At 39.9% G+C, this 23,514-nt stretch overlaps 2 protein-coding genes across 4 annotated transcripts in view; both read left to right on the forward strand.

The window, feature by feature from the left end:
* The window catches only part of tbcb (tubulin folding cofactor B), a 6,007-nt gene extending 907 nt beyond the window's left edge, over positions 1-5,100 (forward strand). The window contains exons 1-7 of one of the 3 annotated variants that reach the window (XM_005742135.2): positions 441-644; positions 1,023-1,178; positions 1,335-1,478; positions 3,176-3,272; positions 3,497-3,688; positions 4,773-4,845; positions 4,945-5,100. In XM_005742135.2, coding sequence (XP_005742192.1) covers positions 1,059-1,178; positions 1,335-1,478; positions 3,176-3,272; positions 3,497-3,688; positions 4,773-4,845; positions 4,945-5,059 — 741 coding nt within the window. In that variant the 5' untranslated portion in view covers positions 441-644; positions 1,023-1,058 and the 3' untranslated portion in view covers positions 5,060-5,100. Of the gene's footprint in view, positions 1-440; positions 645-1,022; positions 1,179-1,334; positions 1,479-3,175; positions 3,273-3,496; positions 3,689-4,772; positions 4,846-4,944 lie in introns of those variants that run through there. The other 2 variants (XM_005742136.2, XM_005742137.1) reach the window with 2 other exon arrangements.
* Positions 5,101-8,758: 3,658 nt separating this feature from the next.
* Positions 8,759-23,054, forward strand: clptm1 (CLPTM1 regulator of GABA type A receptor forward trafficking). The gene is made up of 14 exons (XM_005742138.1): positions 8,759-8,916; positions 13,340-13,476; positions 16,220-16,343; positions 16,487-16,645; positions 16,843-16,960; positions 17,056-17,141; positions 17,732-17,852; positions 17,952-18,196; positions 18,693-18,786; positions 18,892-19,082; positions 19,235-19,330; positions 19,547-19,682; positions 20,343-20,510; positions 22,200-23,054. The coding sequence occupies exons 1-14, from the start codon at positions 8,866-8,868 to the stop codon at positions 22,376-22,378; spliced, it is 1,905 nt and encodes a 634-aa protein (XP_005742195.1). The 5' UTR covers positions 8,759-8,865; the 3' UTR covers positions 22,379-23,054.
* The last annotated feature ends 460 nt before the right edge of the window (positions 23,055-23,514 follow it).

Here is a 23,514-nt window from a genome sequence, read left to right on the forward strand (position 1 = left end):
CCCCCCCTTATGTTTTCTTGAGGTTCTCAGCTTTTTTGACACTTCTGTTTTCTGTCTGTGCTTTAATTTACTCACCACATATCTGGGTTTTATCAGGGGAGATTTCTTTGTTAGTCGACCAAGTATGAAATAGCAATAGGGTAAAAATTGTATAATAGAGCGTAGTGCTTATAATCAAACTCTACGAATACTCTGTCTTAAAAAAATATTTTAAAACAAATCCATAATAAAGAGAAACTTTCCAGCTTAGTCTTCTACATAGTTTATTTTGGACTTCAGCGCCACTATGTGGTTATTTCTACGGTCGCATTTACTCCTGACGAATGATTGGCCACCATTTGTGCCAATCTAGCGGTCAATAGGCGGGTCTTGAGGGTCTGTTTCTTCGTATCGTAAAGCTATTGGTTAAAATTCCTCCTTCCTACGTTGTGATTGGCCGTGTTCCAGTTTGGAGGCGGGTGGAACCTTCCAGAGTTGGGCGTAGCAGGAATTGAGGTTATAATTTTCTGGCAAACCCACAGATCTAGGCTACATGCACCATTTTCACTGCTATTATAATCAAGTAGTCATGAATACTTCCGGTTAATTGTAGATACAAAGATCAAAGGCCTTTTCAGCACCATCGAGGAAAATATACATAATCTGTAAGTAACTATGGCAACCTTGCCGTCTGTCTCAGGGTCCCGAGTGAGTCCAACGTGACTCTGCTAGCCGCCCAGTGGCTAACGTAGCTAGCTACTCTAAACTACACAGCTAAAAAATGGTTATTTAAAATTATACGATCACAGCTAATATGACGAATAAACACGAGAGACCAAGCATATATGTAAAATTTAACTTCAGACAGGATTAATATCAGAGAAGGGCTTAAGTAGCTACTATCGGTGGAAAAGGAGCAGTTTTTTGGAAGTCTTTGTGGTTGTTTGACTATTGACTTAAATTTGTTTGCAGCTATGAGATGGCGTATGAGCTTCAGTCCCGTTGGCTGAATGGGTCACGTTATTTTTTATTCCTGTTTTCAGTGTTTGATTAATACCCGAGTCCAAGGAGACAGGAAAATGGACAGCGGAGTGACAGTAATAACCAATCCCACGGTGAACGTGCGCTTAACAAGCACCCTCTCCTCCTTCGAGGTGCAGCGCAGGTTCAACAGAGGGATCAGTATAGCAGAACTGAAGGTGAGACAGCATACAGCGCACCACTAAAACCCTCAAGGATGGGTCTGTTGTTGGGTTTTCTCTTTGTTAACATATCTGTTGATATTGAAATGACACATTCAATTGATAACGTCACCTCTTTTGTGTTACATGAACTATTTGCAACGTTGCATTCAGGGAAAGTTGGAGATGATTATGGGTGCACCGGCCTCCTGCATGGACCTGGAGTTATTCAGCATATCTGACAAGTTCCTGCAAAAAATGAATGAGAATGAAGCTCTGCTAGGATCGTATCCTGTGGATGACGACTGCAGAATACACGTATGTCCCAGCTCTGTTGGGAGCTTCTTGTAATACTGTGGCTCAGATCACTGTGATGTTGGAGTAAATACAGGTTGAGACAGGTTTTTAGTTTATTTCACTTGAATTGAACGTGCTATCTGTCAAAGTTACTTTCACAGAGAGAGACATAATGACATATGCTGGCTGAATGATCAGCTTTCAGCTTTAAATGTTTACTCTGAGAGGATTTATATAAAATTTTAGAACAATAATGTGTTCACTACAAAACGTCTAACCTCAGTCAGAATTATACCACTTTGTTTTTAAGCATGTATATGAGGTCACGTAATGGATTACTGTCTGATTCTTTAATGGAGATTCAGCTGTGGTAGTGTGTGGGGAGCTCTGGACTGTCTATCTATTGTTAATGGGTCGGTGTCAAAAGTACAACTAGTCTGTAGGCCAGTCTTGATTGTGCTGCTGCTGGTCTGTTAGCCAGCCACAGAGAAGAGTGTTGCAACATACACAAAGTAGAAGGGAAACCAAGTTTTTAAAAACAATGAAAAGTATCCAACTCTTTGCATGCATCTCCTGTCCCCGATGAACTCCAATATCAGTTCCTTCCCTATTCAGGCCCATTTGTCAACAAGTCACCATTGAACTGATGTGCAGTGTCATCCACGTCAAGCACTGTGCAGTTGGGAGTTTGGGGGGACTGCACGGGAGCATGTTTGCAAACTTCTCTCTGTGGACTTGTGTAGGGAAATACCTCAGAAAGGAGATTCAACTGCAGTACAATAAATTAAGCATAATCCAGTCATCTGAAACTCATGTACTGATGTTTAAAAAAAATTAGAATATCATGGAAAAGTTAATTGCTTCTGTAAATGATTTCAAAAATTAAACATCTATTATCATTACATGTAAAGAGAAACGTTTTGCTGCATTTATTTTATTTTATTATTATAATTTTGTTGATAATGGCTTGTAGCTTGTTGCAATCAGAAATCTCATATTGGAATATTTAATTTTGAGTAGTTGATGCAAGAACTTGGGAGAGCTTCACAAGGACCAAGACTCTAGCCAGTGCACTAAGCAACGTGTTTAATGTGGACATCATTTAAAAGCCATTCGTATATACTTGGGTTATCTTTGTCTAATATAATTTGTTGATGAACGTGTAAATGTAACAAATATGCAACAAATTAAGAAATCGCTGCAAGTGTGGGATTTTTCTATATTTTTTATTTTAGACAAAAATCCTTTAATTCCTACGACTAGACTAAACTGGTTTACATTTCAGCATAGTAACACTGGCATTACATGATTCTGGTTTAACAACACAGTTGAATATATTGGGATAGAGCATCCCTCTCTGGCATTGAATGGGGTTTTTAGTTAAGTGTCTGAATCCCAAATCTATTCACTCTGCATGCATCCAGAAACTTTGATGTCCAAAAATAAGAACTCTGCTGTGCAGATAGTGTTTTAATGATTGAAAAGGTAATAATCCTTTCCATTTAAATACACTAGCACTCACTTAAATTGTCCAGTAAGTGTAAAACTGATTTATTGTTAAACAACAATAATGTTACAATTACCACACTAACAACAGTAAACAAAAGATCATATCTAAGTTGCTAAAAGCTAAAGTTCTGGTGGCTTTTATAGGCTGTTACTAAGTCACAACTGCGTGACTTAATAATTGCTTGTCTTTCACGTTGTTTCTCTTACAGGTTGTTGATAGAAGTGGCGGGCAGATGGGCGAGTTCACTGATGTTTCCAAAGTGGAGAAATTTGAGCTCCCAGATGATGCTTATGATAAGAGAACAGGTACAGTATTTTTTATTTAAATAAATAAAAAAATAAGTCAGCTGAATGGGAAGTATGTCCATGATCGTTAGTTGCATTCTGCACTTGTTCTGTTTATGTTCTTTAAGCTAACTATTGATAGCTGGTTCCAATGTGGATGACTTACTTCATGAGAATGAAGATGAATAGACTTCAGTCTGTTTTGAAGAGCTTTGCATTTATCACAAACTGTGTCTTTCCTTCAGACACAGCCAGGTCATTTATGAAGAAGCAACGTGTGGGTCGCTACAATGAGGAAGAAATGGCCAAGAAGAAGGCGGAGAATGCTGCACGGGAAGAGGAGCAGAAGGCTGCTGCCGATGCCATTGCTGTTGGCAGCCGCTGCAAAGTGCAGGTCCCCGGTCAGCCCACGAAGCTTGGCACAGTCATGTATGTTGGTAAGTGTGGATAAAGCTGAGCTGGTTTACTTTGTGTAGGACATTAGTGTAAACCCTGTGCTGCTGAGGATTTTCTGTCCTGCAGAGCAGACTTTGCTGTCATTTATCTAAGGCCCATTCCCAAATCTGTGATGTCAGTGGAGGACAAACCTTTTTTTTTAGTACGCTAAATATCACGTTTGGATTCTGCGTGTTTTGTCCATCCATCCATCCATCCATCCAATTCCGCTTATACTTTTCAGGGTCGTTGGGGGCTCTGGAGCCTATCCCAGCTGTCTTATGGCGAGAGGCAGGGTACATGCTGGACAGGTCGCCAGTCTGTCGCAGGGCTAACACATTGGCACTCACATTCACTCCCGCATTCACACCTATGGGCAATTTATTGTTTCCAATTAACCTAACCCTACTGTTTTGTTTAATCTATTTTATTAGCAGGTTTTAAGTCTGCCTAGAAAATCTAATTACATTTCCTGAACATGTTCTAGTTTAGTTTGAAAGCAGCTTTACCTGAGTACTAACGCCAAGTGTCACCCTCCAAAAACATAGCAAATAAAAGTGATTCAGTTTAGGTAGTTTGCTAACTTCAATAAGGTCCCCAAAGAGGTTATGTTGTTGTTAGCATTTCCATGCGTGCCATTCTTTCTGTCTGTACGATGGCTTAAAAAGTTTTGAATGAATTCTTCTAAAACTTCGTAGTGGTGTAGAGGGGGGTCATGTTAACAATCCATTAAAACTGACATCTGCCAAGGTCTTCAAGGTTAACTTAATGATCATCAACTTTGTTGGTTGATAACTGACAAGAAGGCTTATAACTATGACAAGTCTGGTGTGTATTGTCAAACTATAGCAAGTACCGTATGCAGACTTAAAATAGTATGTCATGTTTGACAAAATGTGTTATTTTTCCTGCACTACAAACTTCTAGGAAAATAAAATACCAGTTCCTTAAAAGTAAATACTTCCCAGACAGTGAGCTGCTTTGGCGGGGGTTTGCACTTCTTTTTTCATATAATATCATTATTGTGAAGTCAAAGTCTTCCTAATATGCCCTGCTAGAGCTCAATAAGTGTTGCATTTCTTGCAGGAACAACAGATTTCAAGCCGGGCTACTGGGTGGGTGTGAAGTACGATGAACCAGTGGGCAAACACAATGGAACGTAAGAGGGCCTTTTTCTGGCTTTGTTTTTAAATAATTCAAAGTTTCAGTGACACTGGTCCTGATTTCTGACTCTGCCTTGTTTATTGTATCTCTGTAGTGTCGAAGGGAAGCAGTACTTTGAGTGCGAGAGCAAGTATGGTGCGTTTGTGAAGCCCCTGAGTGTGACTGTGGGGGATTTCCCTGAGGAGGACTACGGTTTAGACGAGATGTAGGCGTAGGGTAATTTCCAATAAACGAATTTCAAAAAAGGAGAGTCTATGGCTGACGCGTGTTCCTGGTTTCCAAAAGAAATGCTTCCAGTTGCATTATGATTTGAAGACTGTTTATTTATTACAAACTGAAGATGTAACAATGAACTCCTTCCTAAAAAAGCATGAAAGTTCCAAAAAATAGCAGTTATCCAGAACTAGCTGTGCACACGGTCAGAAAACCGTGAGACTCCTAACCTCTCTGTCCATGCTCCTCCCCTTCCCTCTCACACAGGGTTTCATGCTACTATTGCACTTACATACTTAAAATGAGAGGTACCCCCTTTTAGGTTCCAATCCCAAAACAGTGACTTAAAATTACTTTATGTAAACACATATATTTTCACATTTATTAATCCTGAAAAGATGACTTATGTAATGAATCTATGAATTATAAAACAAACATGAACTCAATCGGAAATAAAAATATAAAGCAGACGTCTGGCGCGTACAGTAGGACTGCACAGTTTTCTGCCCCAACCTCGCACCTTTATCCGCTCACCAAGCAGAGAAGATGGCGCGTCATTTTAGTGTGGCAAATTAGAATTGTTTTGCCTGTGCTTCTCTGGAAGGCATGATCCTAAAGCACTCTCTCAGTAACTTGACAGACTTTTGGGTTCTCGTACCAACAGGCATTTCATAAGGTTGGGGATTTTTTTCTTTTTTTCTTTTTTGCAGCAAAATGAAGGTTTCTGTTGTTTGTACCTTACTACAAACACTTCTGTTCAATTCATAGCGCTTCCTGTAATTGTACTTTATTTTTGTTCTCATGTTTAGTAAATGTCTTTGTGTACAAAGATTATTGTATATAGCTGTTTATAGTTATCTGTAGTCTTTGCATTTCTTTTTTGGTTTAAAGACTGAGTTGCTGGTAGGAAAAAATCACCCAGCCACACTTTGACACTAAGATAAAAAGCGGCATTGTGTTACTAACTTTGTATAAGTGAGTTAAACCCGAGGTGCTTTTTCTTCCTGTCGTTTAAGATTCTTGCTCGCTGGCAAATTTAATGTCTGACTCACAAGGATTTTGGCAGAAGAGGAAGAAACAGTAGATCCCATCTCACCAGATATATTTCCTACTCTTTTTCGTCGTACTTTGCAGTTAAAAATTTCCTCATAGACAAACCGTGCCTGAAATTTTTGTGCCAAAGTGTGCAAGGGTTGATATTCTTCTTTTTTCTTTAAAAGTTAAATTCGTTATTTTTGTTTGAACGTAGGATGTGCAACAGTCCAGATTTTAGCTTTCAGAGCAAAGATAAAATGTAATTTCCATTAATTTTTCTGTGACACGATTGTTCTTGTTAAACATTAAATTTGTGCGCTTGAATGTATCATGCATGTTTTTGAACCACTGGACTAAAAGAGCTTTCGCATTTAAAATTTGATGAGGCTCAATTTTACTATTTTCTTCACTGAGCAATTTGAATTTACTTAAAGCTCCAGTCACACATGCCTACAGACCGACCAGCGACCCACTGGCAACCCAGAAATATGACTTCGAGCAACCGCTAAATCACTGAAATTCAACTTTTCATTGGTTGGTGATGGAGAATGCATTTTTTTCTCTAGTGACCAGTGATTGCTCACTTATTGCTCAGCCTGAGCTCTACTGTATATAAACTGGATGTTTAAAAAAAATCTAAGCGTGAATCTAAAACCTATGAGTTTATTCCAGTTATTAGGTGAAACTTGTTACTCAAGTCTGAAACCTGAGATGGATTTTATATTGCATCAAAAAAAACAACCCCCCCCCCAAAAAAAAACATATTTTCAAGTCTTTAATTGCTGCAGTTTAATGTAAACACAGCATGTAAAATTTCACAGAGAACATAAGAATCAGAATACTTTATTAGTCCCAGAGGAAATTATTTAAATGTTAATAAGATTCACACTTGAGTAAACTCTGAAATAAACCTGGTTATGATTACCGCCTGTAGCACCCTTACCAATTGTTTTTGTGAAGTATACAAAGTACCTTCAGATGCATTTTGATCGTACATACTCGAAGGCCATCAAGTTAAAACACAAGGTAAAGCACAAAAAAAAAAAAATGTCCTCATTGTGCTCACAACACTCACTCTTGGACTGTGTTTCAAATGGCCTTATTTATGCTTTGTTTTATGTTACTGATCAAAACCTCTTCATGTCTTTGTCCTCTGTTGCTTATAGAACAAATGTAAAAGTCTTTTTAAGGAAATGTCACACATGGAAGATTGTCCAGGTGTTTTCTCTCTTCCTTAAAATCTGTGTCTATCTGAGGTACTGGTGTTATGTGCCAAAGCGTAATGATTAGAAATGAGAAGTGTTTACCAGTACACTTATAGCTTATTAAAGTGAGTGAATCTATTTGATTTGCAGTAATATTCATTTCTTATCATATGTCAATCTGGTTTCCATTTTGTTTTACAGCTTCTCCAGGCAATAGAAACTCACTCGACTCACATCAGTTCTTTCTTCAGCCCCTGGTACTATATTCTCTCAATTGTGTCTCTCATCAGGACCTCTGGCCACTTATTTTTGCCTTTCAGTGTATGCGGTCTCAGCTTTTATCCTCCATCCTGGTACTACATGCTGCAGCTTTGTACACAGTCTGCAACTTATCAGCTGTCCTGCCTCTATAAATCTGGGGCTTAGACCCTGTTCTTATGTTGCCATCATCAGAGCCTCTGTGCTGTCCTTTAGGCTTTTTCAAGCCATTAGTGGGATTTCTTGATGTGAGCCACTTCTATATGTCAATAGAACATCCCATACAGGGGTTCGTCCTTCAGTGATTGTTCCTGCTCTGTGTTTCTTCCTGGATCATGGCTCGACACTCACTAACCTCACTCCTCACCCTCCCTCTTTCTGCTGCTCATAGAGCCTCAGGGTGCAGGACTTCAGATGGAGATCTTAGTGCATTGCAAGGAGTTATTGTGTTTTGACATCCGTGGTATCTATCTCCTCCTGTAGCCAGCTGGATAGTGTAGTGACAACAATGCTCTCTTTGGAACAGTAGGTCAGGGTTTCAAATCCCAGCTCTGGTAAGGGTCTTTGGGCTAAACTCCCATGCAATCCAAACTCACTTTAGAGTATGAGCGACAGATACATAACTAAAGACATACTGACTTGGAAATCCCCTAGCTTAACAGTATGACAAGTGGACTGAGAAGCTATAATAAGACATACATGGACAAGGACTGACAGCATGTAATTAATGGCTATGACCCAATTAGAGAGGTTATATGCAACACCTGTGAGAACTATGGATGGATGAATAGAAAGATAACACCAATGATGAGAAGCAAGCTTTTATTTTGGTGTACTTTTTGCTGATTAGCAATTCAAAATTTAAACTCCTTTTCTAAAAAATGTTTATTTTCTCAGTTTGGAGTTATTTTTTCAGAAGTCCAGATTTTGTGATAATAACCCGAAATTTAGCCTTGTGGATAGTATGTCTTTATCCTCCCCACTTTCGGAAATAAACTTCTATTTAATGCTGCAATAACCATAAAAAATCTACTAAGTCATTCATTAGGTGATAAAATAATCTTTTTATTATTAATTAACTATTTATTTATTTATTTTTTCATTTTATTGTTACATGATCGAACATTCCTGACGAAGTGTGTCACGGGGTTTCGCCGGCCCCGCCCAAAAAACAGAAAAAAAATCACCTGACTTTATTCATCGCATTTTCGATCACTTCTCTGAAGACGTAACTACAGTCTTCTCGCGAGAGTACGCGCAGTTTCCCAGCCAGCAGTGTGGTGCGCTTGTAGAGACGAAGAAAGATGGCGACGCAGGAGAGCGGAGTAACCAAAGCTACCGTGAGCAACGGCGAGGTAAAAAATGAATGACACTGTTACTGGGTTTTTCACTTTTAACGCGCGAGGCAGAGGAAGTTGGTTGGTTTGTGTGAGGCTCGCGTGTGGGGGTGCGCTGACATTTAAACGTGATCACAGTCGATACACGAGCCACAGTGACGTTGTCAGTGCCGGGTGGTTTTAAAACGACCCCCCTCCTGGCGCTAACGATGTGTAGAGAAATCCCGACGGTAAGCGGCGAGAAGGCCGATGTTGAAGTTGAAATCTCACTTGAAATCACACGGTAACCTCCAACGGACTCGGTAATTAACCGACTGCCGGTGTGCTGAAGTGAGCCGAGTGAGTGCTGGCGTGTGTCAGTTAGCTTATCACAAGGCCTGAACCTGAACAACGCAGCTTGTCTTGCTTAACAAGGCCAGTCTCAAGCCCCTCTCGCACATTTCTCACCTCATGCTAAAACCTTCCAGCTACTGTCTACTTAGATATTTCAAGAAAACTTTTGACTCGAGGTGCATTTTCGAAATCCCCTAAAGGAAAAAAAAATACATATAAACATCCTATTCACCTGAGAGCTTTTTAACACGGATAGAGTGGATGAATCAGGTGTAGCCGTCGTCAAATGTAGCCAACCATGAAAAATGCTCCTAAAATTGTCTTGTTAGCACTGGAGCCTTAATGAGGGCAGTAGCTAGCAGTTATTTTCCAAAGTCGAAAATGCTTATCACAAGCTGCTAGAGGTCATCGTGAGTCATCGCTCTCTTTTTAGATGGCTAAACATTACTCTTCCGTTTGCTCAATCCTCAAAAATGTGTAGTGACACAAATACTGAATACAGGGAGCATGACTGTAAAGATTGTAAATGCGTATCCATTCTCTATTGAAGACTGACACAGTCAATGATTGGCTTTTTATGATTCAATCTAAAGTATTGATAGCAACTAATGTATTGTTTATCGAGTACAGTTGCATAGCAGAGATTTTACCCATTTGAAATCGGAAATGTACTGGTTCTTATATAGCTATATTTCTTATATTCTACTCTCCTTGATGAATGCATTGTCAGTAACTCAGGGTTCAGTATCTTGCCCAAAGATACGTTTGAACGCAGAGTGGAGCCAGGGATCAAACCATCAGCTCCAGATGACCTGCTCCAAGCAGTCACAGGGTGAGAGGCAGATCGACAGTGTATTGTAAGGCTAACACAGAGAGACATAGAACCACACATGTCTATGGCAAAGAATCACCAATTAATTTAACTGCAGGCAATGCAAACTCAACACAGAGAGACCCCAGGTGGCCAAGGTGCATCTTCCTGTTACGCCACCGTGCTAACCACTGTACTACCATGCCGCCTGATTCCAAATAAAAATGACTGTGTATCTGTATTGTCATCTTTTGCTACATGTTTTCTGTCAAAGAGAGAGAAAAAAAAAAAGCTTTCCTCTGTGCTTGAAATTCTGTGAATACACACATGTCAGAAACTAGGGTGAGGGTAACACATACACAAAGTGTTTCTTCTGTAATAAAATTGCTCTGTCAGGATAAATGTGCTGTTGTTTTTAGAGTGAGCCCTAATGGGTCTCTTGAGGGCCACTACTAGGTGAATCTGTTGATTGAATTGCTTGTAATGGGGTGGGGGTGGGGGGTTACTGATGAGTTAATAACACTGATTATCTTGTCAGTGAGTGAACAATGAGCTCCTAAAATAAGTTGGTTGAAAGAAGGAATAAAAAGTGTGAGGATCTGAGTGACTTTGATGTGGGCAGATGTCTGGGAGTATCTCTGTAGGGTGCTAGCTGTATGCAGTTGTTAGTACATAGAAAAAGTGATGAGAGGAATGTCAACCAGTTACCCGATGGAGAACTGTTGATGTGCACTGGGGGGCCAGCCAACCAACCAACCAACCAACCACTGGTCCAATCCAGAGAAGATTTCTGTATGCCAGCTTGTTGTTTAGCTCCAGGCTTGTCAGCTCAGTAGCCCCTTAGATAGTTGACCATGGGTTTGGACCATAAAAATCTGGAAGGTGGTTTGAGGAAGTATCATTATATTTATACGATGTGGAGGACTGGGTACGGTTACAGCAATTAACTGGGGAAGAGGTAGAAGCAGGATATACTGTTTGGGGGTTGGAGGAGGGAAGAGAAGAGTGAAGTGTCAGAGTGATGCTCCCGGTTTGACTCTCTGGTAACCTTGGATCCTGGTATTCGTGTGTGCTGCTTTGACAAGTACTACATACCTAAACATTAGGGACCTTGGGTAGCAGTGATTGAATGAAATCTATCACAGGCCAAGGTGGTCAAAAGAAAAACAAAACCTTTGAGCACATCCTGTTGTACCAGCCCAGATTTCAGTGCAGGGAGATTTTTGATATATATACACACACACGTCATTTTTCACCCTGTCCTCCTTTACATGCAGCTGCATTGAGAGTTCTAGTATGCAGCTACTATATTAAAGTTCAACACTTATATATCAACCCCACGTCCTTTATCTGCTGACTGTATCATAGAATAAATGAGGGAAACGGCCTCATCTGGCGCAGCTGCTTATCAGCCAACTGTCCAGTTACATTGAGGGTCTGAGCCTCTGGGGAACTATCTATAAACATTTCTGTATTACCAAAATAGTTAGCATGGTATCTTTGTGAAACCCCTTGAATTAAGGCACTAAAGTCTGCCATGTTGATTGTTTGATATCAAAACCACTGTGGTGGTGTACAGAGTGTGTTATTGTCCTGATACTGATATACTGCATTGTTTGAGCTGGCATGTAGGAGATAATGTCACCATGTTAAAGACACATTACCAGAGCCTGTGAACAATTGACTTATGTGAGTGCTTAATGTTAGACTCTGTGATAAATTAAGGATCTGCTGTGAACCAAGAATAGGTGGTTAATTGTTAATCTTTGTTTCAGAGGGTGTAAATTGTAAATGATTATCCTAAGCTGGAAGAGAGAGGCTCAACAATAAAAACAGGTTATCAGGGGATCTGTGTAATGGTTATTATGTTGATCCCATCAGGACTCTAAGATCCTTGTCTGTTTAGCGAATTGCTTCTATTTTAACGCAGCAGGAAAAGTACTGGGCACTGAGGGTGAAAGGACCTATTTTGAGCCAATCCGTGTCCTTGAAACGGTCTGATTATGATGTTGTTAGGTCAGTGTTTTAACAAAAACTTAAAAAAAAAAAAATTCAAAACTGATGGTAATCTGTTTAAACATAAAACATTTTTTTTGCCTCAAGTCATGTTTTGTTTCTGCTGGCTGACTGCTGGTTGGTGACAACAGGGGAGATTAGATGTTTAGATAGTGAATGAGTCTCATGACTTGGCATGTGTTTGTCTATTGTGTCACTTGAATAGAGGGTGGCCTTGCCACAGGGGTGGTGGGGGTTACATGGACATGGAGAAACTTGGAAAAAAATGAATTAAAGGGCAAACGTATGACAGATTTCACTGAAACCAAGGGAAGTTGCATAATCATGCTGACACTGTTATAAAAGGTTTTGAAACCAGGGGTTCCCAAAATGGGTTGTCTTCATTCAAAATCAGGTGTGCCATAGGATTTTGTAAATGGTGGTTCATTAAATATAAAAATGTGAATGTTTTAAGACTCGACTACTTTATTAAAAGAGAGAAATTTAGAGAGGTGTTTGTTTTTTCCATATAGGTAATACTGATCTGACCCACTTGAGATCAGATTGGGCTGTGTGTGGCTCATAAGCTAAAATGAGTTTGACTCTCCTGCTCTGTTAGGTCAACAGGTCACAATAGGTAAATAGGGATTTGCCAATATTATTATTATTTTTTTTAAGTGATGTTTATTTTGTAGCAGAGGTTTTGTTTGTTATGTAGCTTCTTTTAGCTGCTCTGTTATTCACACGGGGTCATCACAGGTAGTATCTCCACATGTTTGATTTAGATTTTTTATTTTTTATTTTTAAATGCCCAGGGCCTTTCCTAACCCAAGCCCAAAGAGAATCTTTTCCTCTCAGTATCAAACTGGGGATCCTCTGCTTAAACAGCTGCTTTTTAGGTCTTTCATGTTTGTTACTTGCTATTAAGATTTAAGTGCATCAGTGAGCGACAAATCCGCTGTTCTTATTTAAAAAGTTAAAATGCAAAGGTCGAGGTGTAGTTAACTCTTAAGGCCATGTAATAAAAGACCCAGAAGAACTGCGGTTTGTCACCGTAACTGCACCTTTTAGTCTTTACAGCTGCACTACATCGTACTGTATGTTCTTTGTTTTGGCTGCAGATTGAGGAAGAATTCTTGAATAAATCATATCACCACTTTAGGCTTTCAGGAAAGTACATTGGGTCTCTGGATATTTTTACTGCCAATAAAGCTCTTTATTTTTAACATCCTTTCTTACGTTGTGCCGTTGCTGCGTCATCTTTGTGACTGTCTTTGACCCTGTCTGTATGTTTCATTTCAGGTAAGCAGCAATGGGACTGCTGCAACAACAGATGGCCAGACTGTGCAGACAGCTGGAAATGCACAGGACCCTCAACAGCAACAGCAGCAACAGCAAGCTCCTAATGCATGGCAGGTCATTAAAGGAGTTCTCTTCAGGTGACTTATTGCATTTTTTTTTTCTTCTGTTTACCAGCACACAGATAATCATTCGCTCTGTGGGCTGGCTGTGAGTTTAATGACCAACCAAATGTGTTATGCCACAGTGGTGTCAGAGTGAATGTAAATGGTAGGTAATAATAAAGGTGTGAGCTGCTGCTGGAGTATACTGTAAAGTTTGCGGTCTACATTGTTTAGTTTCATTGTGGGGGTTTTTTTCTGTGCAGCATAAATAATTAAGAGGAAACTAGTGATGGATCATTGTGTCTTTCCAAATACTGTCTCACACACAGTGGGACTGAAACAATAATTCAAACCAGGAATTGAACTTTATTCAAGGCCACTAAAAAATAGATTATAGTCTGTTGTGGATATGGTCACGGACAGATGGAGACGTGACATCCGAGCAGTCATTCCTGTTATCCGTCTTTGATGTCCGCTTAAAGTCTGTCACATGGGGAGCATGTGTATCCAAAAAAACAGGCGTGCATGGGGACGTCCACACAGAATGTTGAGCTGACGAAATTTGTCATTGGTACACAAGCGAACCTATAGCGGACACATAAAGTATAGTCCATGCCTAATGCCAGACTCGCATGTTAAAATCTTTCTGTGTGTGTCACCTCTTCTGCCACTATGAGCGCAGGGCACTCCACAAGCTGTTTAGTTACCTGCTACCACTGATGTTGCTGCTGTAGCTAGGTGAGGTGGAGTAACACAAACTAGGCTGTCCATACTGCTTTGGTTGGCACTGCCAGTTTTATTTCTTTCCCTAGAAATTACTACCTCCTTTGCCGTTACTTCACGCACATTGTGAAAGATGCATGATTGATTGAGGAGCAACGTGTTGACTTCCTTAACAATTTTATGCCAGTATAAGTGACTAATCTCTCACAGTGACCTTTGTAACAGTCAGAAATTTTGCAGCAGGCTTTTCAGTAAGTTTCCTCCTGACTGCATGATTTATTTATTTCGTAAATAAGGTAAAATCCATATATGCATGATCACAAAAACTTAGTACATGTTATGAAGTGTGCAGGACTTTTTTTTTTTTTCTTTCTTCTATAGTCAAATTAATAGTTGAGTGTGAGAGCTTTGTAGGAATATCAGTTCAGTTTGATTTATATAAATCCAATTCACAACAACAGTTGCCTCAAGGTGCTTTTTATGGTGGGTACCTGTGCTGTAACGGCTAGCTGTCTGATGGCCATTACCCAGCTATGGAGGAGCTCAGCTTTGACTTCAGTATCGTTGTACACTCTTTGAAGAGTTTAGCAGTTTTACATTTTTTGAAATGTTCCTGTATAATAAAAATGTACGGTACATTAGGGTAAGTGCTCATTTAAAAAAAAAAAAAAAGCTGGACCAGAGTAGTACTTTTTTGGCACCTTGTTTGAATAACAGGCTTTGGCTGCTTTTCCTACCTTTGGCAACTGCTCAAGCAGAAGAAGAGGCCCATTTATAAGATTAAGAAGATTATATTGCATTAATCAGTTAAAACCCTTCAGTTAAAATCTTTGGCACTGAATATTTGAACACATTTCAGGATCATGATTTGGAAACACGAGTGTTATGATGGTATATACGTTTTCTTAATTTATGTTGCTGTTTCCTGTGGTTGTAAGATCGCAAGTGCAATAAAAACAACCCATTTGCTCTACTTCGGTAAAAATAATTATTTCACTTTTCTCTGTAAGTGCATTTTAGTATATGGTGGGTCAAGGAAAAAATGAAAATGGTCACATCTGTCACATATAGTAAACTGACCCTCCACTGTATGGTGTGTTGTATATGTCAATAGTACATGGACTCTTAAAGGAGTTTTTATGGGCAGCTGTGTGCCACTCCCCTGCTGGCCTGCTCTCAAACTTAGTTTCAACAAAGAAATTTGTAATTGTATTTATTTGTGGCTTGATTGGGGCATTTTCTATCAGGGGAAGCACACAGTGTCCTCTCACACGCCTTGATATAGATTTAATTACTTAACACTGCAAAATCCATGGAGGCAGCTGTCCTTGGGTGTGGTTGGCGATCATGATGGATGTGTTCTACTGTGCAAGAAGCAGTCACAGTAGTCAGATGAACTGGTCATGGGGGTCAAACGTGTTCGGGTATGATCTGTGTGAGCAGAGTGTAAGGGAGGTTTGGCATACTGGGTCCAGTCAATAATCGACACACTTCCCCCTCAGCCACACAGACTAAGTAACATGGAGTAAGGACAGAGAGCGTTTTCACATTAGAGATCTGCATTAAAATATCAGACACAAAATCCATTATTTCTGTTAGTTAGAACAACACAAAAGGAAAGAGGTGCTGTGAATATTCACTTAAAATCACAAACACACAAAGTTAGGGTGGTTACAAATGAAAAATTATTTGTTGAAATATTCTGCAGCATTTTCTTTCTTCTTTTGTCTTTGTAGATTATTCTAGTTTGACTCATCACCCTTGTGTGAGGCAGGAAAACAGTTTCTTTGAAATGTAATGCAGTTAGACTGGTTAAACTTTAATCTGATTAGCTTCCTTGCAGTTTAACTCGCCTGCAGCAGCTCTTTTTATTTAGAGATGGTTGAAATAAATAACCTTGTCTAAGAATTTGAACAGTTTTTAAAGTGCTAGTGACTCGATTCATTTCCCACTTCTCTTTTCCTCTTTTATGTTTTTGTTTTTCACTTATTTTCTTTTAATTCCTTGTTAGTTAAACCTTGTTTTCCTCTGACTGTGATTGCATTTGTTTCACCAGAATCTTCATAATCTGGGCGATCAGTAGCTGGTTCCGCCGAGGGCCATCCACTCCTGACCCCAGCACACCAGCCGGTGCCCCCAGGGTACCCAGCAGGAACCTCTTCCCCAAAGACACTCTCATGGTATTACACTGTCCCCTTTTCCTTTCCTTTATCTACCTCGTCAGCTGCATAATTGTTTATTTACCACACAACAAACCAGTTTTCTGACTGTTTCTAACCGTTTCAATATGATAAACACCTTTATTATCTCTCTCTTTCTGCAGGATCTGTACGTGTACGTGTCCCAGGAGGAAGTCTTCTCTGACTTCAACAACACAGATGCCCTGTTCTGGTTCCACAGGGATCTGGTCTATGGAGACTGGACCACAGGGGAAGATGGTGATGGCTGCTACCAGCACTATAAGGAAATGGATATCCCAGAAGTAAGGATTACTGTGGATGAATTGGGGGAGGGTGACAGACAGTAGTTGGACGGTGAGAAAGAACAGTTGTTAGTTTAGGAAATGTGACGGATGTTGATGAAGGACGGGAAAGTCCAGTTTATAGTGAAGTTTGCATATTTGAAAGTTGTTTATTTTTGTCTGATTTTCTTTTTCTTCCACTTTCTGTCTGATTGTAGAAAATACAGCAGAACGGCTCACTTTACATACACCTCTACTTCACTAAAAGTGGATTCCACCCAGACCCCAAACGAAAGGGGCAGTATCGCAGACTGGCAACAGTTCACGCAACCAGAAGTAAGCACCTGTGAAAAGCACACTCGCTTTAACATATTATCCTGTTGTTGTAATGTTTGTTTAAAGTGCTAAACTTTGCTTTTGAACTCTTTCAGTGCTGAATAAATATAAGCGAAGAAAGTTTCTGAAGACCAAGAATCTGCTCACAGGAGAGACGGAAGCAGACCCCGAGATGATCAAGGTTAAGATTATTATCTATCCTAAAACGCAACTGAGTTCAGCGCAGAGAGCTTCATTACTTTAATTCCTAATGCATACTTCACATATTGCAAGTATGTGAAGTAATTTCTAGGGTTTTTTTCAATTTCCAGTTAATGTATTTGAGGTAGTTGCCTTCACATTTTGCAGCAGAGGAAAAATAGACGAAGATCAAAGACTTTGGAAACTGAGAACCATTTATTGGCTCTCTCACAGTCTGTAAATGATTGCCCTTTACCGACGTCTGAACAGAGGAACTTTGAAAACTCACAGTCAATGGTTTTACCTTTCTTTATGTATATCTTTATATGGTTGGTTGATCAAGTCACTTTTATTTTTAAAGCGCATTTAAAAATAATGTAAACCAACCCAGAGTCCTTTTCTTTTGAGTGCTTTGCTGTTGGACAGGGCTTATTGTGAGTAGATGTAGATAAGTTACAGTGCAGTTGAGCCCAAAGTGACTTTGCCTTTGTTTGTACTAGTAAGAAGTGTAGCAGCTGTGTGATGATCAGTTTGCAGTTACCAGATTAATATATTTATGTTTGCACTGACACATTGGGTGTTTCCTCACAGCGAGCAGAGAGCCACGGTCCAGTGGAGATTATCTCACATTGGCACCCCAACCTCACTATCAATATGGTGGATGACCACACAGCCTGGGTGAAGGGCTCTGTTCCACCTCCTCTAGACCAGTGTAAGTATCGGAAGTATAATGTGACAGTTATTTATCCATAGTTTATTTAAAGCTCTGGTTTATCTGACATTGCTGCTCTTCTACCCTACCTTATATTAGATGTTAAGTTTGATGCAGTCAGTGGCGACTACTATCCCATTGTATACTTCAATGACTACTGGAACCTTCAGAAGGACTACTATCCCATCAACGAGACCCTAAAAAGCCTGCCGCTCCGCCTCAGTTATTGCCCGCTGTCCTTGTGGCGCTGGCAGCTGTATGCAGCCCAGAACGCTCGCTCACCCTGGAATTTCCTTCCTGAGGACACCTACGAGCAATCCGATGAAGACCAAGACTCAGTCAAGGTAAGCAGTCAAAGGTTACTGAGACGAAACTAAAGTTTTCCTCCTACAAGTTGGGCTTTAATATTGGTGCTCATTTAGATGCTGTGATCTTATTTCACATATATTTAAAAGAAAGTCTACTTGAGTTGGTATGTGCCAGGTGGAGAGGATTTCAAATGCTTTCTAGCAGATTACCTTTTACTTGAAAACAGAATGCAAGACGCGTGATGAGTGGAAACTGGCACTTCATAATTGAGTGACCTCTGCTCTTCGGGTGTAATGTGGGACTTTGTTATCTTGGAGTCCAAATACAGGCTACTCTAATTTTCAGTTGACACTGTATTAAAGCAAAATACTCGTAGTCCCAATCCCAAATACTTGGACAGGTGCACTTTAGTTATTTACAAAGCTATCATGTACGCTGTTTCTAAGGTGATTAACTTCTGTAGCAACTGAACATATAGAAGATTCATTGTTTTATAAGCAAGCTGAGTTTAACAATAAAGTCTTTGTGAAGGTGGCCCTCCTGGAAACCAATCCATACCTGCTGGGACTCACCATCGTTGTCTCCATTGTGCACAGCATCTTTGAGTTTCTCGCCTTCAAGAACGGTAAGGTCGCAGCAGTCTGTACTCAGGACTTCACATAACAGGAGGAGAATAGTTTGAACAGTGTGCGCCTACCCGAGTTTGACCTCAGCTCCGTCTTCTCCTCAGATATCCAGTTTTGGAACAGCAGACAGTCTCTAGAAGGTCTATCTGTGCGCTCCATCATATTTGGAGTATTTCAGTCTCTAGTGGTGCTGCTGTACATTCTGGACAACGAAACCAACTTCGTGGTGCAGGTCAGCGTCTTCATTGGCCTTCTCATTGACCTGTGGAAAATCACCAAGGTCATGGATGTCAAAGTAAGTTGAAAAACATTAGTTTTTTCTTGCAGGATGAGCAGCATTTGATTAAACTCTCTAACAGGCTCTTCCTTACCTTTTGCAGATGCTAAGCTGTTTATTCATCGAGTGTCGTTTCCACCAGATTCTTAACTGTTGTTGTTTTTCTCTAGTTGGACAGAGAGAACAAATTCGCAGGAGTGTTCCCAAGATTGGTATTCAAAGATAAGTCGACTTATGTGGAGTCTTCAACCAAAATCTACGATGATGTAAGTGAAACCAACACCAGTCACATTCAGAATGGTGGATGTAACAAATGCATTCACATGATTGTCTTCAGAACGGATGAAACATGATTAAATTGGTCTGTTTAAATGTTTATCTGAAGGAAGCTTCTCTAAATATGTATCTCTGTGTAAGTTGCTTGGATATTTCTGATAAAAAGGATGAGTGACATCTTCTTTTCTTCATTATCTCATGAACAGATGGCCTTCAAGTACTTGTCATGGCTGCTCTACCCTCTGTTTGGCTGCTATGCGGTCTACAGTTTATTGTACGTAGAGCACAAAGGCTGGTACTCGTGGGTACTCAGCATGCTCTATGGCTTCTTGTTAACCTTTGGTAAGTTTATCTGAAGCAGTTTTATACTCTGAGGTCTTAAAACTTAATCCACAGGCTGAAGGAACTTAAACTGTGCTGGATTTACTAACTATGAAATAAATGAAGAATACCGAAGTGTTCCTTAAAAGTTTGGTTTTTAGATATAATATTTTAAAGGTTATCTTAAAAGGATGAAATGAATAGAAAATACAGAGCTACAGAGACAACGTTCTGAGAAAGTTCATAAAAACCAAAACAGTTTCCTGAGTTTTTAGCATAAACATTTTAGAGATCCCTGGCATTAAAGTATTAGATGAATTGTGTGCTCTTCCTGGAACTGTTTGTTTCCTCTTTTCTTTCTGTGGGGTTGATTTTTACTCTGTCATCCAGCAGGTTTTTTCAGTTTTTTATGTTAATCTATTTTAAAGCCCAGAGAGGAGGCTGATTTATTTTGGTCTCTCTCGATTGCCTCGCCTCTGAGCTGCCGGACTCGCAGCTAATGTTTTCATGCTTGCATCATGGTTACGCATTCAATTCCCAGTAGCCTTAGCTAATGTGCTGTGTATTAATAAACTTCACCTGGCACACTCACTCGCGATGGTTCCTGCTGGTTAAATTGCTGCCTGTGATATAGGAATTCTTAGTGTAATCTAACCTCCTTTTTCTGTCTTTTTTTTAAAGGTTTTATTACAATGACGCCACAGCTTTTCATCAACTATAAAATGAAGTCTGTAGCTCACCTCCCATGGAGGATGCTCACCTACAAGGCTCTCAATACCTTTATTGATGACCTTTTTGCCTTCGTAATCAAGATGCCAATGATGTACAGGATAGGATGCCTCAGAGATGGTGAGTTTTCTTTCAGATATTCATTAATGTTTGTTTTTTTAAGAACTATACCAGGATCAAAGAAAGCTAATCGCCTAAAACATCATTTTGTTTCCTCAGCCAGTGCAGCTTTGACTTTGTAGCATTAAGATGAGTGTTTTGTTGGAGGTGGTTTAAGATTTGCCTCATTCTCTAGAACGGTTTCCAGTTGACGTGGGTGGTTTTGTGTTTAAACAAAATGCTGTCCTGATTTCTTTTATCTGGAGCGTATTGATCAAAAAGAAAATGTAGAATCACTGTCTCATACTGGAGGATTCTTTTTTTTTTTTTTTTTAATGTTTTTTTAACTGTCATTCTTGGATCTTTGACAGCTGTTGGTTTTCATAATCCTCTAACTCCATCTAGTGTTAACTCACCAGATCTCAGTTTTGAACTTGGTGTGATCAACCTACACACTTTGCAGTTAGGAAGCCTTTAAATAAAATCCCCTGCTTCACAAATTAAACAGCTACCACCTACAGTGTGTGGCCAGCCAGTCAATTAGATGTTAGGTGGGCGACACTAATGTGAATTTTCGTTTGCTGTCTGTGCTAACTCGCTAAGTTGGACACGAAAAAGTGGTTTAGAGCAGCGCTCACATCAGCAAGAAGTCAAGTCAGTAACAACCAAACTGGGAGTAATGATTTGGTTGATATTCGCTGCACTGAGGACACTGATGTTGCTGCTAAGCAGATGATGGAGACCTGTCACATCTCTTTGAAACAACAAAGATGTCAATCATCAGCTCGTGCAGCCGGCTCTTAAACATTTTGTCATTTGATTTGTGAAATAATTGGAAAGTGAAAATTAGTGGGGTAAATTTGTGATTCTAAATGTCCCTGGGTGTGTATGTGAGTGTGAATGGTTGTCTGTTTAAGTGTGTTAGCCCTGTGACAGACCGGACATCTGTCCAGGGTGTACCCTGCCTCTGGGAGAGGCTCCAGCTCCCACACAACCCTGATAAGGATAAGAGGAAGAAAACGGATGGAGTGGAAAGATGTATCAAGTATATTCTACACTGAGTGTTGGTGAATTCATATATTCACTTAAACTAGGAGGACAGGTGTGGTTTACACTAAGCCCACTGTGTAACTTTGCTATATACTAGATGTACCTATTGAACGTTGCATTTGGACTTTCCAACAAGGGGAATTCTGTATGCAAGAAGGCTTGGTTATGTCTATATCAATTACAACAAAATGAAACTAAACGTTCTCGCTTGTGAGAAGAATAGAAAACTAAGCAGTAATCGGCCACAAGGGACGCTTGTACTTAAGATTTCTCACTTTAAAATAACAGGCTGTGGTAATACTGGTCTGTATACATGGGCAGGATGTTGTGCAACTGTCGCTTTACAAGCATGTAGTAACCAAATCAGGTGACAAGCAAATCTTGTATTTAAAACAAAGACAGATGAGTTTGCACTGCATTGTGAGCATATTTGTTTCTGACTGGACCTCTACTGTACGTGAATACGTTCTCATCTTTCTGCTTGCAGTGCAGTTTTTGCCATCATAGCGTGTTCAGCTTTGATGGGAGATGATGTCAATGCTTCACTTGTTTTTGATGCTTCTTAAGTAACATATTGGTCTCAATTCAGTTTTATTTATTTAGCTCTTAAAAAAAGTCTGGGGCTGGTTTCTCACTGGACCAAACTGTCCTCTCCTGCAGATGTGGTGTTCTTCATCTACCTTTACCAGCGCTGGATCTATCGAGTCGATCCCAACAGGGTCAACGAGTTCGGTACCAGCGGAGTAGACCACGCCCAGAACAACACAGCAGCCCCTGCGCCAGATGCCGCCTCCGCTGCAATCACAGACAAACCAGAAGGGGAGAAGAAGAATGATTAAGCGAGATCCCACCCTCATCTTCCTCCCTGGCTCTCACTGCTGGAGTGAAGAGGACTTGTGGAAAGTGGGGCATGGAGTGGAGTTGTTGTTTAGCTATCATGGATGCCGCTACCAAAACAGAAAAAAGAAAAAAAAATGCAGTTCAGCTGTTCCCTCTGGTTTCTTTGTGGATGCACAGAGAGTCATATTCAGTGTAGACTTGGTAAATTATTTCTGCTCCCCACCCACCCCTGCCCTCCGTTTTGCAGTTCAAGTGAAGTAAAACAAAACGTGATGTACTGTATTCTGTATGATTTTTTTTTTTTCACTTCAGAGGGTAACAGTGTCTGGAAGTAGATGTTGGGAGGGGAACAGGTCGCAGTTGTGCTACTTTTTATTATTTTTATACAGAGGAAAAAGAGGCCAGGTGCAGCTTTTGTTCTTTGTGTAGATTTTCATTCCATGTGAGCACTCTGTTTCGGCTTGGTCGGAAACGGGTGAGTAGTGCTGGAAACTGGAAAGATCCTGAGCCGCAATGGAGGTTGGTGAAGAAGCGAGGTGGCGACTGGATGACCGTGCAGGACGTTACCCACAAGATAATGACTACTACCCTGAATTCTAAACAAATGGTTAATGTTCTAAACTTGAACATAAAAAAAATAACAGCCTTGTTGGTATTAATATAAATATATTAATATTGTCAATGACTTAATTTTTGTTTTTCAGTCACTGATGCATTCTTTTGTATTTTCCTCAAACTGTACAGCCTCATGTTAATATTACCAATGTCAAACTGTTTAGCAATAGGTAATTTGCAAGTCTCATTTTTATTACCCTTCCCCTTCCTCAGCTGGTCATCTGACTTTTTGGATGGTTTCATCTTCACGCTCCAAAATCACTTTTGACGGACACAGCAGAGTCGAGCAGAGTCAGGCTTGTGCTGGAAGAGTTACAGTGTCTCTTTTTTTCTTTTTGAGTGCTGTAAATCCTGAAAGGATGAGGGGTTCCATGTTGGTACATATATTTTCAAGGATTCATGTTTATAGTAAAACTAAGTGTGATTTAAAATGTCTATGCAAAGTTGTTTTTGTTTTTGACACCTTTTTAAATATTTGTTTTAGGTTTTAGGACAACATTTTTTGCATGACACTTCATTT

The sequence above is a fragment of the Pundamilia nyererei genome, unplaced genomic scaffold (genome assembly GCF_000239375.1).
Source record: "Pundamilia nyererei isolate P.nyererei 1_Seehausen unplaced genomic scaffold, PunNye1.0 scaffold00117, whole genome shotgun sequence".
Taxonomy (NCBI): domain Eukaryota; kingdom Metazoa; phylum Chordata; class Actinopteri; order Cichliformes; family Cichlidae; genus Pundamilia; species Pundamilia nyererei.